Source organism: Myodes glareolus, chromosome 9 (assembly GCF_982192425.1).
Source record: "Myodes glareolus chromosome 9, mMyoGla1.1, whole genome shotgun sequence".
Lineage (NCBI taxonomy): Eukaryota > Metazoa > Chordata > Mammalia > Rodentia > Cricetidae > Myodes > Myodes glareolus.
In genome coordinates, this window is record NC_142034.1 from 88,406,180 (window position 1) to 88,422,696 (window position 16,517).

General features: G+C 48.0%; 1 protein-coding gene across 1 annotated transcript in view; it reads right to left on the minus strand.

Moving 5' to 3' along the window:
• Slit3 (slit guidance ligand 3) overlaps positions 1 to 16,517 on the minus strand; it is a 597,834-nt gene that overhangs the window by 33,912 nt on the left and 547,405 nt on the right. Inside the window, exons 24-27 of the mRNA XM_087910713.1 lie at positions 13,858 to 13,929; positions 11,830 to 11,993; positions 10,125 to 10,249; positions 4,420 to 4,517 (exon numbers count right to left, since the gene is read on the minus strand). Of these exons, the coding sequence (XP_087766839.1) occupies positions 4,420 to 4,517; positions 10,125 to 10,249; positions 11,830 to 11,993; positions 13,858 to 13,929 (459 nt within the window). The remainder of the gene's footprint in view (positions 1 to 4,419; positions 4,518 to 10,124; positions 10,250 to 11,829; positions 11,994 to 13,857; positions 13,930 to 16,517) is intronic.

Below are 16,517 nucleotides of genomic sequence, written 5' to 3' on the forward strand. Positions count from 1 at the left end.
GAAGTTCGGGTCAAGGAGCTATGGTCATCCCCGGAAGTGGCTCAGGCTTTAGATCTGAAGTCCAGGCCTCTATTCCGAGACTGCTCTGATTTGGGATATAGATTAAAAAAAGTAAACTAAGCTAAGAGAAAACAAATTTCTCTACTTTATCCATTTCCTTACAATCTGAAAATCGTATCACATTTTCTGCAAAAGTCCAAGGACGTTTGAGGGTTGAGCTAATGAATAACAGTGCAACAAAATGATCCTTATTCTCCCTTTCTGTTATAGACCCAGGGTATCGTGAAAAGGGCCAGTTCTTTACAGTCACACAGGGGCAGGGACTCCACGATGCTAAACGAGCAATAACTGTTAGTTCCTCCCCTCGCCCACCCTGAAACAATTTCTTGGACTTTCTGGGGTCTTGGGATCGCCTGGCAGGGACAAAGGACATGACAGCTGGTCAACAGAGTAGATGTTGCTAATGTTGGAGAGAGGGTGCGGGCATGTCAAAGTCTGTCCTTATCGGGTTCCTTGAAGGGGTTCTTCAAGCTGAAGCTTTTTACACGGCGGATTGTGACCCCATATGGGATCCTATAACTGAACGTAGGGATTGTGAAAATTCTGGCAACAGTGAAAGGTTTCTGAACGAACGCGGTCCAAAATTTAATTAAAAATCACACGCATAATGAATCCCAGGTGTTTGTGGCAGCGCTGGCTGGTGCCGCATCACGTGACGTCTCTGCAGCTTTGCTTCTGCGCATCCGCTTTTGTGCACTCTGCCCCACACATGCTGTCACACCACAGTGCTGCAAACACCTCTGCTCAGACTGGAGACTCCTGTGTGCTAGGAACCGCAGTGTTTTAACCGCACACATGCAGTCTGAGTGCAGAAAATGTGACTAGCAATACAATTTTAAAACCGAAATAGCAAGGATTTTAAAAATATTTCCCTACCACCACCCCTCATCAATTTGGTGCATCTCTGGATTGGATTGGATTAGAATGTCAAAGCCCATGGCTCAGGGGGTCACAGGCTCAAGATGGGAACCTACTGCTGTTGTTTCACTAAGCGGACATGTCTTCAAAGGCCTCCAGATACTGACGTCTAGACCCCTAGATTAGAGCGATTTGCAAACTTGGGCAGTCAAAGTGCCGAGGATAAGGGATAGTTGAGTATTTGGCCCCAAATGGGACATTGACATCAGCTGTCCCTGAGGCTCATCAGGGAACGTCAAGGAAGGGCGGTGGAAAGAACATAAGAGCCGGAGGAAGGCAGGAAGTGCTGCTGCGAAACAGTCCTTCCGGGATGACAGGGCTGTGGTGCTCACAAACTCACAGCAGTTCTGTGGTCACCCACACACGATCTGCACAAGAGCAGGCCGGCCATCATCCTGGCACGGGTGGGAGAGGATACATTCCTACCTGAGGAGCTATGGGCGACTGATGGATAAGGGGAGCAGGGTCATTTTTTTCTGTATAGCTGTTGGTAGGCTGCCCGGCCCCTGGTGGATGGCCCCACACCCATGCACAGGCAGGTGGTACTAATTGGGCCAAACGGGACTTGAAGGTAGGAAGGCAGAGGTATTAGTAGAGATCTGGGCAGAGCGGGAGGGGGTTATTTGGGTTGGCTGTGATCGAGAGACATTGTACACATGTACAAAACTGTCAAGGAAAGAATAATACTTTAAAAATGCCACTGGAGTTGCTGCCGAGCGTCATAAAAAGTTGTTAAATGGATTTTGGCTTGGGTTGAGTATAGAATTTCCAACAATTTCTGAAATAGTCCTAACTATACTTCTGCAATTTTGTACTATGTCTTTATGCAAAGTGCCATTCAAAGAATTGGTGATTTTAAAATAAAAGTATCTATCTATTTTAAAAGAACATTGAAGGTGCTCTATGTCCTACAATCTCAAATGTTTAGCCAACATTTAATCTTATTAGTATATAAATTTGACTTTGCCTTTAATAAATAGTAAATATATTTTAATAGATAATTAATAATATAATTATTAATAATATATAATATACACACCAAGGAATTGTTTAAAAAATAAATTTATAATTTTTTATATCCTGAGTATAAAAGTATATAACTTTTTCATATACTTTACATTAAAATATTTTATGTGTATGGCTGTTTTACTTGTATATATGTTTGTGCACCATGTGCATGCAGTACCCATAGATACCTGAAGAGGGCATCAGACTACTGGAACTGGAGTTGCAGACTGTTGTGAGCTACCGTAAGAGTGCTGGGGATCAAACCTAGGTCCTCTGCAAGAGTAGCCAGTAGCATAATCACTAAGCCATTCGTCTAGCCCTGACTGTTCATATACTTTTATAGCTAGGGCTGAATAAAAATATTCAGGGCCAAAAGGGGTCATGAGTGTAAATAATTTGAGAGGCCCTGGCCAGGGCAACTCCAGGAGCAGTTAGCTAGCTATCAGGGAGACTTTGTTCAGATTTTGAGGTCTCATCTTCCTTTTGGTTCTTCTGTATTGTTAGCCCTGTGGCCTTTTGTCTGTCTGTCTGTCTATCTATCTATCTATCTATCTATCTATCTATCTATCTATCTATCTATCATCCATCTATCTACTGGCTTGTTTATTTTATGATTTTTGCAGAAGTGCTCTGCAGCTGAGCTATACCATCAGCCAGCCCTGGCCTCTCCTCATTTGGCGAGCGGGCAATGTAGTAAGGCACAGTAGCACCTGAGTGGAGAGGGCAGGCGATGCTTCTGGATTTCGGACACTCTGGAGGTGTTCAGAGGACTGTGGTCCTCTAAAAGTGGTAGGCTGAAGTACTAACCCTCCGGGCCTCAGATGTGACCTTTGCTGGAAATGGGGCTGATGCAGCTATGAGGGTTACAGTCAAAGGAGTCCCTAATCCTCGAGAGAGGACAGCTACAGGGAGACAGGCATAGCCCTGGTGCCCGGTGACCATGGGGAATGAAGCTGGAATGGGGCAGCTATAAGCCAAGAACTGCCCAAGATTTTCCAGTCAAGCAGAATCTAGGATGCCCGCTCCCACTGGTTTTAGGAAGAGCTGCGTCCTGTACACACTCAAGTCCTCCAACTATAGAGCCTGTTCCCATTGCTTTAAGCCTCCCTGGGCAGCTGGGAAGTCCTAGGCACTGATTCTAGAATTGAAGAGGTGCTATGGAGCTATTCTTTATAAGCCCCTCCCTACTGTGTCTCCGCCTGTCTGCCTGTCCCAGTGCAATACTGCAGCAGAAGGTGGATCCTCCTGGGAGCACACAGACAGGCCACCCCCTACACCTGCCTCTGCCCAAACCTTTGGCCCCAGTCCCCAAGTCCCGTAGATCTGGACATTATAGTCTTTCATAGTTAAGTTTCCGATTTATATGAAAATTGTCCAAGACCTAGGGCAAAGTGAGACCTTGATGAACAATCACCCTCTGGGAACCTGCCCCCAACACAGGACCCTGTCCCAGGCCCGAATGGGGCAGAACCCACTTTCAGCCCTGGATGTACACTTCCTGACTAGGGCCACCATGTTCATCTCTTCTTTTCTTGGTGAACAGGAAGTGGGTGGTTTGGCTGACTCCAGGCAGGAACAGGAAGAGTACCCAAGTCCCACTTTTCAGGAGTCATGATTGGGTGGGACTCACTTGGCAGGCGAATGCACAGGCCAACTGGGTTCTCTGGAGATTTCTTCCCCAGACCACACAGCAGCCTCGGCTGGAGGGCTTTTGATAGTTCATTATGTGCAATTTGAGGTCTGCCCAGAGCCTGCCTGGCATCGGGGGCCTCATCTTTATTGTGAGGGGACTGCTGCTCAAACCGCTGTGCTGGGGGAGCCCCTTCCCAGGGATCTGCTTCTGCTGGGGTGACTGCTGGGGAAACTGCAGCACCTGGGAGCTGGTGGGGGACAGATGGGCCAGAGGCACCGTCCCATCCCGACGTTCCTAGGAGTTACCGTCTAGCAAGAAAGGACTAGAAGCATGATTAGAAGATCAGGGCACGTGACCATTAGCCTTTGTGCCTCAGTTTCCTTTCTGCTCAATGCAGACCGAACTCCCCCTCCCCCAACCGAGGTGTGAGAAGGTTTAGGAGAGATGGTGGAAGTGCAGTTGTCACCCGGCACACAGAAGGTGACAGCAGTAGTCCTTGTTATTTGTGACACAGAAAGAGGAGGGACCACTGGGTGAGTTTCTTGGCCAGGGTTCCTTTCTCTGATTATAGCAGCATCCGCAGCCTCCCTTGGAGACCTCCAGACTCAGAGAGTGGAGGCTGGCACTTAGATTCGAATCCCTGCACCCATACTCTGCATCTCTGGGGGAGAGTTTATCCTTTGATGCCTCCGTTTCTTCCTGTGTAGAGCAGGAGATAACGCTTTCCCCGCTGACATTCCCGTACAGGAGTGTGACCCGGAAGCTCTCTGAGAAGACAGAAGGTCAGGGCTGTGTATTACCTGAACCCATCTTTGTGGCTCTCACTCAGGTGGCAAGTACCTCCGTGCTGACAGGGGTTCTGGATGCAAGTGTTGATGGGCACGGTGCAGTCCTTGCCCTGAGGAACAGATGGGGGGGAAAAGTATCTGGTGAGTGTGGCCTCTGACGGCCGCTATGACCCAGGAGACCCCAGGGACTTCCCAGCAGCCTCTGGGATGAAACCAAGACGGAAGTGAGAAGGTCAGTACAAGACAAAGGGAGTCATTGCCTCTGGTGGCTGTTCATGAGAAGGGGAGGGGTGTTGAGAGCACAGAGTTCAGGTTCCAGCAGGACCAATACCCAGAGCTCACAGGCTTCTCTGTCCTAAACTGTGGGGCAGGAGTATAGGTTGGGGATCCAGGTGAGTATAGTTTTCAGCTCCACCTCTTTCTGACTGACGGTGGGCCTGAGCCCTTTAACCTGTGATGGGGTGATTATGAGAATGACATGGGAGCTTTCACGGAGGGAAGCACTGTGCATGATGTAGCATCCTTGGCACACAGTCGGCCTTCTGTAAAAGCCAACAGGTGGTATTGCTGTTTGTTTCACTGAGGTTTAAATATAATCGGTAACCTGAGCAGGGGGCCTAAGGTATAACCTAGAGACCCATGGTCTGTGAGGTGACATCCCGCCCCAGTTCCTCCTTGATTGGCTGGTCTGCAGCAGAGCTTAGGTGCTTGCCATTTGCTCCCAAGTCCAAGGCCAGGCCAGGCCAGGCTGAGAATTGCAATGCCTTGGCGTGAGACAGAGTTTCTCTGGACCAGGTTCCTCTTCAGGATAGGTATGACTTGAGAAGGAGCCAGTGTCTGGCAGGTGGGGATAATCATGCCAGATAAAAGCAAAAAACGAGGTCAAAGGCTCTGAGCAGGTAATCCCGAGACACAGACCTAACAGCCCAGGGGTCCTCTTGGCCCCATGGTTCCCGCTTCTCTCTTGGGACTAGGATCCTATACTTCAGACATGGATCTTGCACTTTCTTGAGATCCCCAGGTTGCCCTTTGCAGGACCTCGTAGCACCAGACCCGGGGAGGTGTCTACTGTGCATATTTCTGAGCCGTGGGTTCAGGGACTTGGGTGCACGCCAGGCCAGGGTGATCATGGGAGCTCTCCCACTGCCATCACCACCTGCTCACCATCTGCCTGAGAAGAGCCTGTCCCATCTTCTGTTGCTGCCAGTGCCTGTGATGGCATGGGACTGGGGCTTCCTGGCTGTGTGGTTACTGCCAACCGAGCTGAGGCACTGGGCCAGGATAGCCTCCACTGGGGGCCCAGATGCATCCTCCCACTCTCCTGCACACTGGAGCCCCGGGCCCCTCTCCAGTAGCTGGAAGGCACTGTCCTTGTCTGTCTGGTTCTTTATGTGAGCCCTTGCCGCACACAGAGGTTTCTCAGAGGGGGAGTGAGAAGAAAAGTGCTCTTTCTGGAGCAATCTGGCTTTACCCCTAAGCCACCGTGACTCAGGGCCCCCATCTGAAAGCCAGCGTCTGGAATAGAAAGTGTGATAGGAATTCTCACTCACGTTATTGAGCACATTTTCCATTCCTGGCCTCACACTAAGTGTTTTATAGCCATGATCGCATATAATGTCCCCAAGAAGCCTATGAGATCGGTACAATTGTCAGAACATTCCCTTTTACAGATAGGGAAGACAGACTTGGAAAAGAAAGCAATAGGTCTGAGACTACACAGCAGTTAGCGAAACAGGCGGCCAACAGATGAACCCAGACAGCGGAGTCCAAATTCAGCACCAGGCCCCTCTATGCCGGACCATTTATTCTCTTCCTCTGAAAACCTGGGCTCTGGAGTGCTGTGGATTGGAGCCAAGTCTAGGCAGGCTGCTAGATGGCCGAAGGAAATGATTAATTCTCTTTGATCTTGTTTTTATGTTCCGTGAAATGGGAGTGAGGTGGAATGGTGTACGCCTAATCTAGAAATTCAAAGTACATGAAAACATCAAACATCTGAGTGCTGACAGGTCATCAGAGGTGGGAAATTCTACTCCAAGTGGAAAATTCTACCTTTGACCTCAGGAGATGGGTCATGGTCAAAATGCAGGTATAGTAAAAATACCTACAAGTACAGGTTATGTGTATATATGAAACGGGCTAATTTCATTCTTAGTCTTGGTTCTATCTTCCAGATATCTTAGTGTGTGTGTGTGTGTGTGTGTGTGTGTGTGTGTGTTTACACATGCACACATGAGTGCCCATGCACACACGTGTGTGCAAGCATGCACACAGTATGGGCTACAGTGCATGTGAGGCCAGTGGATAACTTTGTGGAGCTGGTAGCTGGCTCTTTCCTTCCACTTTACATGGGCTCTGGAAATCCAAGTCAAGTCACTAGGCTTGTGTGGAAAGTACCTTTCCCCACTGAGCTAACGCCATGGCCTGTCTCTTACTGGAACCCGAGTCTTGACAGCTTGTCTAGGCTGGCTGGTCAGCAAGCCCTCTGACTATGCCTGTCCCTGACCTCCAGTTCTGAGACGACTCTTATAGCATGTTAATGTCTAGCTTTTTACATGTGCTCTGAGACTCATACACGGATCCACAGTACCAATCAAGATGCATATTTAAGTATTATAAAATCCAGAAACACCTGAAATCTGAGATGCTTCTGGTCTCAAGCATTTCATAGTAGGTGGTGGCTCTCAACCTGTGGGTCACCCATTGGAAATACCAGAGATTTGCATTACGATACATGACAGCAACATTACAGTTATGATGTGGCAACAAAAATAATTTTATGGTTGGGGTTCATAAAGGGCCACGGCATTAGGAAGGGTGAGGATCCCTGATTTAAGGGATGCTCAGTTTCTACCTGGACTACCTGGGGAATGAACCGCCATTGCAGAATCACAATACCTGCAAGGGACCTCGTGAGTGACATAGCCCTGTAAATAGCAGCAGTGATGACGATGCCTCAGCTCTGAGGCAGGGCTGAGTATGTGCAAAAGTTTAGGGATGCTTGCATGGGTGGTAGTGGTATTGGAGAGAGAAGTATGAAGGGCAGGATAAGAGGACCTCAAAAAGGGTCCTCCCAGCCCTGTCCGAAATCTGACCTGATACTCCAGGGATCTTGCAAGTACTCCTTGGTCCAGGCCGACCCCGCCCCCCTGAGGGTGGGTAGGTATATGAGTACCACTTGGCCCAGGCAGAATCCCCTCTAAAGCATGGTGAGGCACGCAGGATCTCTTTTAGACCTTTAGGCAGAGCACAGAAATCTAGGAGGCATCTCCTGGTGCTTGAAAACACAGTAATTGGGGCTAGAGGTGGAGATTTCTGTCGCTTATGTGTCCTTGAAAATAATCACCATTTCGAACGTCTGCCTAATTAGCCCAATTCAATTCTCTTCCATTGCAGCTTGCTCAGATCTATGGGAATCGGGATGCTCCTCAATTGTCTTCCTTCTGTCCTCTGGTCCGCCTTGTCTCCCCTCTCTGACAGGATCTAGGCTACTGGCTTTCTTTAAGAATCTAGGAACAGCTCCCTCATTTTAATCTATGGTAAGAGGGGGCTGGGGAACTGCTCAGAGACCTTGCTACTCAAAGTGTGGTCCCTGGATTGGGCAGCCCTGGGGAGCTTGTTAAATATACACCATATCAGGCCTGACCCCAGCTCTGGTGAATCAGAATCTAAATTTTAATAAGATTCTTGGGCACACAAAGGCTGGGGAAGTACCACTCTGAGGCACCAAACCTATGTGCATGAAGCTAAGTGGTTGGGAAAAAAAAATCAGTATTTTATTTCTCAAAATCCTGGAATAGTGGCAAGACTGTTAGGTTGTGTGGAATTTCTCTGAACCTGGCACCAAGGTAGGCGAGGCACACACGGGATGTGTTTTTAACCGTTACAGCTTTGCTGGAGACTGTGACAGTTCCCCCTCTCAGGTGGGAGGGTGAGATAAGAGGAGAGCCAGTTATTAGGGAAGACTAGCATCCGGGCATTGTAGGTAGTGGAGCCTGGGAGAGTTCTTTGTATTTACAAATCTTGGCTCATTGCTCAAATGAGGATAAGAACTCTAAGATGATAAATAAAGCGTGCTTTGGGAGATAATGCGCTCCAACGGCTTCATTAAGGCCTGGCCTTACAGGAGACTAACGGCAATGGCTATGCATCCTTAGAAAGCTCCAGTTTCCCAAGGCAATGCAGCAGCGTGTGTGAAAAGTCCTTAACACTTTGTTGTGGACTGAAACGCAAATGGAAGCAGCAGCGGCCATAGGCTACTGATGGCCAATCTCCCACGACAGTATGAGGGTGGCTGGTACGCAAAAGGGAAGGTGGCAATGTGATAACTTATCAAGTACTTCCCATACCCCAGGCCCTTTCCTAGGTGTACTCTACACATGACTGTGTATCTGTTCCTCACAACCCGTGGGATGCGTTCCAGTGTCCAGAGACGACTGAAGTGACGTCACTGGTCATTGGTAGACAGCCAGCACACGGCCAAAGTACACTCCTCACACGCTTCTCTGTAATTCTAGAGCCTGAGACCCCTCCCCCTACACTGAACACATATGCAGAGGTCTCAGTGGATCCATGCCTGAGTGATGCTATTCTCGATCTCCGTTCTGGGGACTCTGTGTTAAATTTAAGGATTCAGGAACAGCTTTAAAACAAACCCCTGGGTTTTCTTGTTCCAGACCCATAGGTGGCACTCTGACACTGTCTGCTAGCAGCCAGGGTGGCATTGAGAAAGCCACCAGTTCCCCAGAAACTGCCTTTCAAGCCTGTTACTGTACATACACAGTTCCTCGAGGATGCGGACACTGTGTTCCCATCACTCAGCCTGTGCAGAGGATGCACACGACGGGCTGTGGGCTGCCCTGGGCTCGTGGTTTGCCCAGTCCATTCAGATGGTACCTGGAAAGTTGGGGTCTGGAGTGTCCCATGGAAGAGCACTGAGCCATAGGTTTGCTGATCCCAGTGAGGGACTGAGAGGGGCGTGGCTACTCAGGAACCTCTTCAGGTGAAAGAACTTTGGCTTTGGGACCATAGAACCTTGAACTTTAATCCCAAGCCTACTGAAGCCTGTTTTTTTTATATCTGTATAATAGGCTTTCTGCATAGGTTTGCTGGGAGGAAGGGTGAACCAAATGCCAAGCAGAGGGCATGGCACATACTCCGTACATTTAGTAGGGAGACGGTGTAACTTGTTCTGTGTTGTGCTGGGTAAGAAGAATGGGGGAGAAGGTTGTCTTGGAAGCAGCCTGGATTTCTGGTAGGATGGAAGGGAGATCAGGAAGTCTCAATTCTTTTGTTAGACTTGTCAACTATGAAGGTGGGCTTGGAAGCCCCAGGCCATTGAGTCCTCGAGTCCCTCATCCCCTCAGTCCCTGGAATGGCAGTCGGGATACTGGGTTTAACGGATGCCTTTACAAAAGGACCCTTTTACCTCTCTGGGTTGCAGTCTCCCTGTGACTCATGAAGAAAATGCAGAGGTAGCATTTCCTTCTCATCTCAAAGCATCCTTGTAAATATTCCACGGGTCCATCGGAGAGGGGCCTTAGCCTTAGCCCATATGCAGAACAGTGACATTGTTGGCTAATGTCACTTAGGGAGTGTGCCACATGTGTCATAGAGTTACCCAGGCTACTCTGAGTAGCACCAGCTGCATGGGGTCTCCCCCTGCAGCCGGGACAAAGGAAGAGCCTGGGCAGGAGTGGTGGCAGAGCCTCCCGCCTTACCTTGTAGCTGTAGGGGCAGGTGCAGCGGTACTGTTCCACGGGGTCCTGACTGCATGTGCCGTTGTTCTTGCACGGGCTGGAAAGGCAGGCGTTGCACTTGGCCACGATGTTAATGTCCACTGGCCCTGGGTAGCAAAGCCAGAGTGTGGATGGCAGTTCTCTGAGAAGGCTAACTCACCCCCTCTTCCCCTCAGCTCGGGCTCCCTCCCATCTCTAGGCCCAGAGGGCAGCTGGCTCTCTTGAGGCTGTACATCCAATCTGGCGAGCGTCCCATTAATTCAGCCACTGTCCAGTGAGTAAGAATCACAGTGGGACAGCATACAGAAGCACTTCTGCAGTCAAATCAATTACGGTAATTAGCCTGATCCGATTTGGGTGCTAATCTGCAAATAGTGCACCATAATTAGAACCCTCCTGCGTATCCTCTATTCCAGGAAGTTCTGGGCACAGGCTCTGTTTTGACCTTCCCCTTCTTTTTTTTCCCCCTGTCAAGCCCTTTCCCATAGAATAGCCAAGGAGGGATGCCAAGGCCAAAGGCACACACAGAGAGTCCTTCCTGCAAGACCTTAGGGGTAATGAGGCTACACAAAAAGATGCGGACAAGGACACTGCTTTTTTCACCCATGGAAGCTGCAACCATTTCCTGTGTGTGTGTGTGTGTGTGTGTGTGTGTGTGTGTGTGTGTGTGTGTATGTGTTTAAGGACATCATGGTACCCACCTGGACATGGGTTGAGATTCACTCTGGTGAGTGATCATTTGTAGGCAGTTGAACACAAGGGTCCCAGGGAGCTCTGAGACCGACAGTTATAGCTTGGGCTTACATGAGAATGTGCAGAGCCATCTGCCCATGCTTGCCTCTGACTAAGGGGGGTCCCGGCCTATGGAGATTTCTCTGGACACACAAGGACAAGTCAGAACTAGCCTACATCCCATGCCCAGGCTGTAACTCACACCAGTTTAATCAAAGCCGAGACTGTGGGACTCAGAACCAATGTTATTCTGCAAGCTGTGGGGATCCAACCCGACCTTACATATGTCAGGCAGTGCCATCCAGATACAACCTCTACCCTTGGTTTTTAAAGTTCTTCAGGGGACTCCTGTCCAGATTGAGTGACACTGTCCCAGGGCTATCTGAGTCCCTCTAGTATCAGATCAGATGTCTCAAAAGCAGAAAGCAGAAAGTTAAAATTGCCTTTAAGTCTATGGAATGTTTCTCTGGTTTCAGCTGTTACATACATGGGGTACAACAAAGTTTGAAAGGGAAAATAAAAACTGAACATTAACATGCTAGGAGATGAGTGAAGCGAAATCAACAGACACATGCTCAATGCAAATGGAAAATAAATTCCAAAACTAAACTCAGGATGGCTCAAAATTAAAGGCAGATAAAATAAAGGAGAGGCCCTGATGTATATAACGTAAGACAAAAGAACCTGGTTCTCTAGATACACAGAGGGTGCTAATGAGAGCCCAACTTTTTCATCACCTTTACGGGAAAGCAATTCTGCAAACTATTTGAGGATCGCCTATTTGAGTCTTTGAAACTTACCTAAGGATATACTATGAAACAGAGAAATAATATACCTATGTTACCTAGGTTATGTGCCCGAGATAGGCTGTGGTTTTACAATCCACATGTGCTCAGATGTTGAAAACACAGCAGATCCTGTGAGGGCAGTGATGTGGTGGGCTGGCAGCCCCTACCTTTGCACTGGAACCGGTGGGTGGGAGTGGTGAGCAGGAGTCTGTCCGCCATGGACTCGGGGCTACTGCATCTGGCAATGCCAGGTTCCTTGTATCCAGCCTTTACCCACTCTGACAACCAACGCAGACTGCAATCACAGTGGAGGGGGTTGGTGCCCAGGGCCCTAGAAGGCAGAAGAGGAAGTTAGGCCCTGCCTGGCCCCCAGGCTCCCCGTCTGTGACTCCCTCAAAACTCAAGGTTTTGAAATAAATTAGAGGAGTCTGGTGTGCAGACTAGAAGACATGACCACCAAGCAAAATCAAAGTTTCCGGAGTCTATTTCCAATCCAGTAGATGCTCCATCCCTGCCTAGATGACACCCCTCTTCATGGATTTGTTCTCATTTCTCTGGAAAATTCTGTCCTTTGCTCTACTCCAATCCTGGCACTCATTCTGGACCTCTGGCCCCCTTCTCATGTAGCTCTCACGTACAGGGTCTGTTAGAAGACGTGCCCTTCAAAGAAGGTTCTGAGACCCAGCTTTACAAAGCCGCTTCAATCTAGTGAGATTGAAGATATGGAAGAGAGAGTCACCGTTGAACCCAAACGTCTCCAAAGAGATTGGGAAGAAAACACCATGACTCAATTAAAAAAAAGATCCTATTCTTTAGCATTTCTTTTTTTGATCTATAGAATGCATACATGTCATTATTGTAGCCTGTGCGCACAACAGGAAAATAATTAAAATATTTACAGAGGAGGAATACAATCTTATGCATCGACCAACAGAGATGGTACCCAGAAGACAGCACTACCTGAGCGTGCTAGCTAGGGGCGGACTGACCTGGGGGTCAAGGAAACTGAACTCTACCCGGAAGTCTCACTGGCTTGATGGGTAACTCTCAGGTAGCCAGCTGTGATTGATCGCCTCGAGTTCCTTCAGCAGAATAAGGATGGAAACAGAAGCCTTGAGAATACGCCCGTTGGGGTCCAGGCAAACATGGAGCTGGACTGTGGTCTGTTACTAGCTGGCTAGGTCGCCTCAGAATGAATTTCGTAAATTTTCCCAAGTCTCAAGTTCATCACATAAAAGGCAATAAAGTAAAAAAAAAAAAAAGTAAAAAAAGGGGGGGGGAAGTGACTTAATGTTCTAGGAAATACACGGTGCTAATCTACATGGGAAGTAGAAAAAGACAAGATGAGTAAATTGGGAACGTGGGAATCATGGGAGAGGGCAGAAAGGGAGGGGGAGGATGGGAAGGGAGCAGAGAAAAAAATACAGCTCAATAAAAACAATAAAAAAATTAAACTGAAAAAAAAAAGAAATACATTCAGCTGGGCGGTGGTAGCGCACACCTTTGATCCCCAGCATTCAGGAGGCAGAGACAGGCGAATCTCTGAGAGCTGGAGGCCAGCCTGGTCTACAGCGCAATTTCCAGGACAGGCTCCAAAGCTCCAGAGAAACCCTGTCTCGACCCACCTCTCCCAAAGAGGAGATTATACATAGGATAATTTATCGAATGTGTTTAGGGTATGGTAAGGGTTCAAACACCACATCGTTTGCAAGAATTGATTGAAGGCTTCTGAAACAAGACATTGTGTACAGTCTGATTACAGTATCTCAAACTAAGCTCCCGTTGGCCTTCTGAATGTCAGGTTTCCTATTTGCAGGTCTAACCAATTATGGGTCAAAGATAATTTCTACAAGTTTCATCTATAACGAACACATATAAACCCAGACTTTAGTTGAGTCCTTATTCTATAATCAGTATGGTACAGTGATTATTTATAAAGTGTTTACATTGCAGTAGGCATTTTAAAGAGTCCAGAGACTATGTCAAGTATATAGGAGGCTGTGTGGCATGCTCCTGTATCTCACTGTACGTAAGTGACTCGAGCATCTGTGGGATCTTGGGACTCCGTGAGCCATTCCCCTGTGCACATGGCGGGACATCTGCCTAATATAAGGAAATATATGACGTGACGACAACATGACACTAGCTGTCACCATCACCATTTTCTGTTTTGAGCTAAGAAAGAGGTTACTTACAGGTGGGAGAGGGACGCCAGGTCATTGAAGGAGCCCTCAGGAACACTGGAAATGTCATTGCCATGGAGGGTTCTGAAGCAAACGACACGGGTTAGCAAGTGACCCCACTGAACCCAACATGCTCACCCATCACCCAGCCCAGTCTCACGTTTAGGGTCCCCAGAGCCCCACAGCTAGTGATATTAGTTGCTACTGCTATTGCTGTGGGGCCATGGACATGGTTCTCTACAGCAGCAGCAGGAGGGGTGGAGGGGCTGAGGGCTCGGGGAGGAAGAGAATGTACTTTCAAACTCTATAAACCTGAGCGAGAATCAGAAACCAGAAACCAGTTCTTTTGGGTAGTAAAGTATTGGTAGGATAAACGACTTCTCTGGCCTCAGATTGTACACCTGAAAAGCCGAGGGCCGCATCTACCTAATGGAGCCATTCGTTTCAGATACGATGTTCTGTGCTTGATTAACTGTGCCCAGTGCCATCGATTCCAGAGTCAGGCTGCTTGCTTTCAGACTCCGTCTCTGCCACTTACCAGCTGTATGGCTTTGGGCAAAATGGCTTATTTTCTCCTGAGCCTCGGTTTCTGATTGTCAAATGAGAATGACCGCAGTCAAACTGTCATACGAAGCTCCGGTGCATATGTTAGACAACGTAGAAAGAATCTAGTATTTTCTAAGTGCTAACTAATGAATGACAGAGAGAAAACGATGGTGGGATGATGTGGGACTCCCCTCTGTATGCTATGAATATGTTTTATTACCACTGGTTATTAAAGGAGCTGTTTCGGCCAGTGGCTTAGTAAAGAGAGCCAGGCGGGAAATCCGAACAGAGATAGAGAGAGAAAGTAGGTGGAGTCAGACCGACACCATGTAGTTGCCAAAGGAGACAGACACCCTGGAACCTTTACTGGTAGGCCACAGCCTTGAGGTGTTACACAGATTAATAGAAATGGGTTAATTTAAGATGTAAGAGTTAGCTAGAACTATGCCTAAGCTATTGACCAAACAGTGCCACAATTAATATAGTTTCTGTGTTATTATTCAGGTCTGGGCGGCTGGGAAATGAACGAGCGGTCTCTGCCTACAGTGGGAGGATAAACCAAAACTAGACATGTATGAAAAAGTCACAAGAAAACCTCATATTTACTACTTTAAAACAACAACAACAAAAAAAGAGTTCGAATGGAAGTACCATGTATAGGTGGATAATGGTGCTTCCGGAAGCCACAGATTGGTATGTGAAAATCCCAGGGCTATGGTGGGCTGGCTGTCCCTAAGGACCCTAAAATAACACAGGTATCTGCAAGAGTTCTCATTGTCCACTAGAATTAGGCAAGAAGATCTTATTATGAAGGCGCCACATACTCTAATCTCAGGGTAGTGAGAGATTAAGTTGGAATTGAGCTGGAAGCTTCTTCCCCAGGGGCTTGCTCTCACAGAGCCAGACAGTGCCGTGTAGGCTACTGGGAGATAATTGTGGGCCTTGTGTTGTATAGGTCCGACTGGCCAGGCCACAAGTGCTCAATGGCGCTATAGTAACAAGTCACTTCTGGGTAGGGGGAGATAGGTAACTCTGCTTAGAGAGGCTTGGTCCCCACTGGAGTTCAAGTCTGGTATCACCTGGCCAAAATCCTGAGGTAGAAGAGGTCATGGGGAAACTTACCACTTTTTTTTTTCTAAGTGGACATGATGTTCCCATTCAAGTGCCTTCCAGGTAACTATGCTTATAGTTTAGTTCAGTGCTGCTGTTAGATCTGGTCAGAGAAACTTCTTTTTGTAGCGGCCAGTGGCAATGGCAGAGACATAACCACCAAAGTGCCGAGAGGAAGCGACTGTTGAGGGAGAAGGTATGACCCCTTCTGAGGCTTAAAGAAAACTGTGAAAGGGAGGGCAGAAAATTCCTAAGAACTGGAGGGAGTTGGGGGGAGTGGTGTGGAAGGCTGACTTCCAGACAAGATACGGCTGATGCATTCTTGGCTTCAAAGCAGCTGTGATTACTTGTATAAGACCCGCACAAGCCTGACTGGGCCCATCACCATTCTGTCTAGATGGGTAGGAGGGGCCATGGGGCTCACCCTCCTTGAGGATGTGTATGCAGTTAATGGCTGTGAGGAAGGAAGGGTTTATGGGACTCCACTCCTCCCTGGTGATCGATAGGTTGCCGAGAGAGGGAGAAACATTTTCTATAGCAGTGTAGTCACTGGGAGAGTGCTCATGCTCCTGTGGAAAAACTCCTCAGCTTTAGTGGCTGGAGAGATGGCTTGGCGGTTAAGAGCACCTACTGCTCTTCCAGAGAAGCCAGGTTTGATTCTCAAAACCCACATGGTGGCTCCCAACTGTCCGTAACTCACATATGTGGTGTCTAGACATATAGGCGAGCAAAACACCAATGCACATAATATGAGTGAGTAAAAATGGATAAGTATGTAAAAAAACACCCTTATTAGGATTTGGGGTTTCAGGTTTAGGGTTAGGGCTATGCTCCTGTCAGTAACTCCAAGGAAACTCATTGTATCACATAAACAACAAAAGAACTGTTAAATTAGAAGGGGGATTAGTTGACAAGGAAGAGGAAGGTGCTCCATGAGAGTGGGAAGGAGACAAGAGAAGAAAATGGGGTTATGAATATGATTAAAATACGTTATATACATGCTTGAAAATGTCACA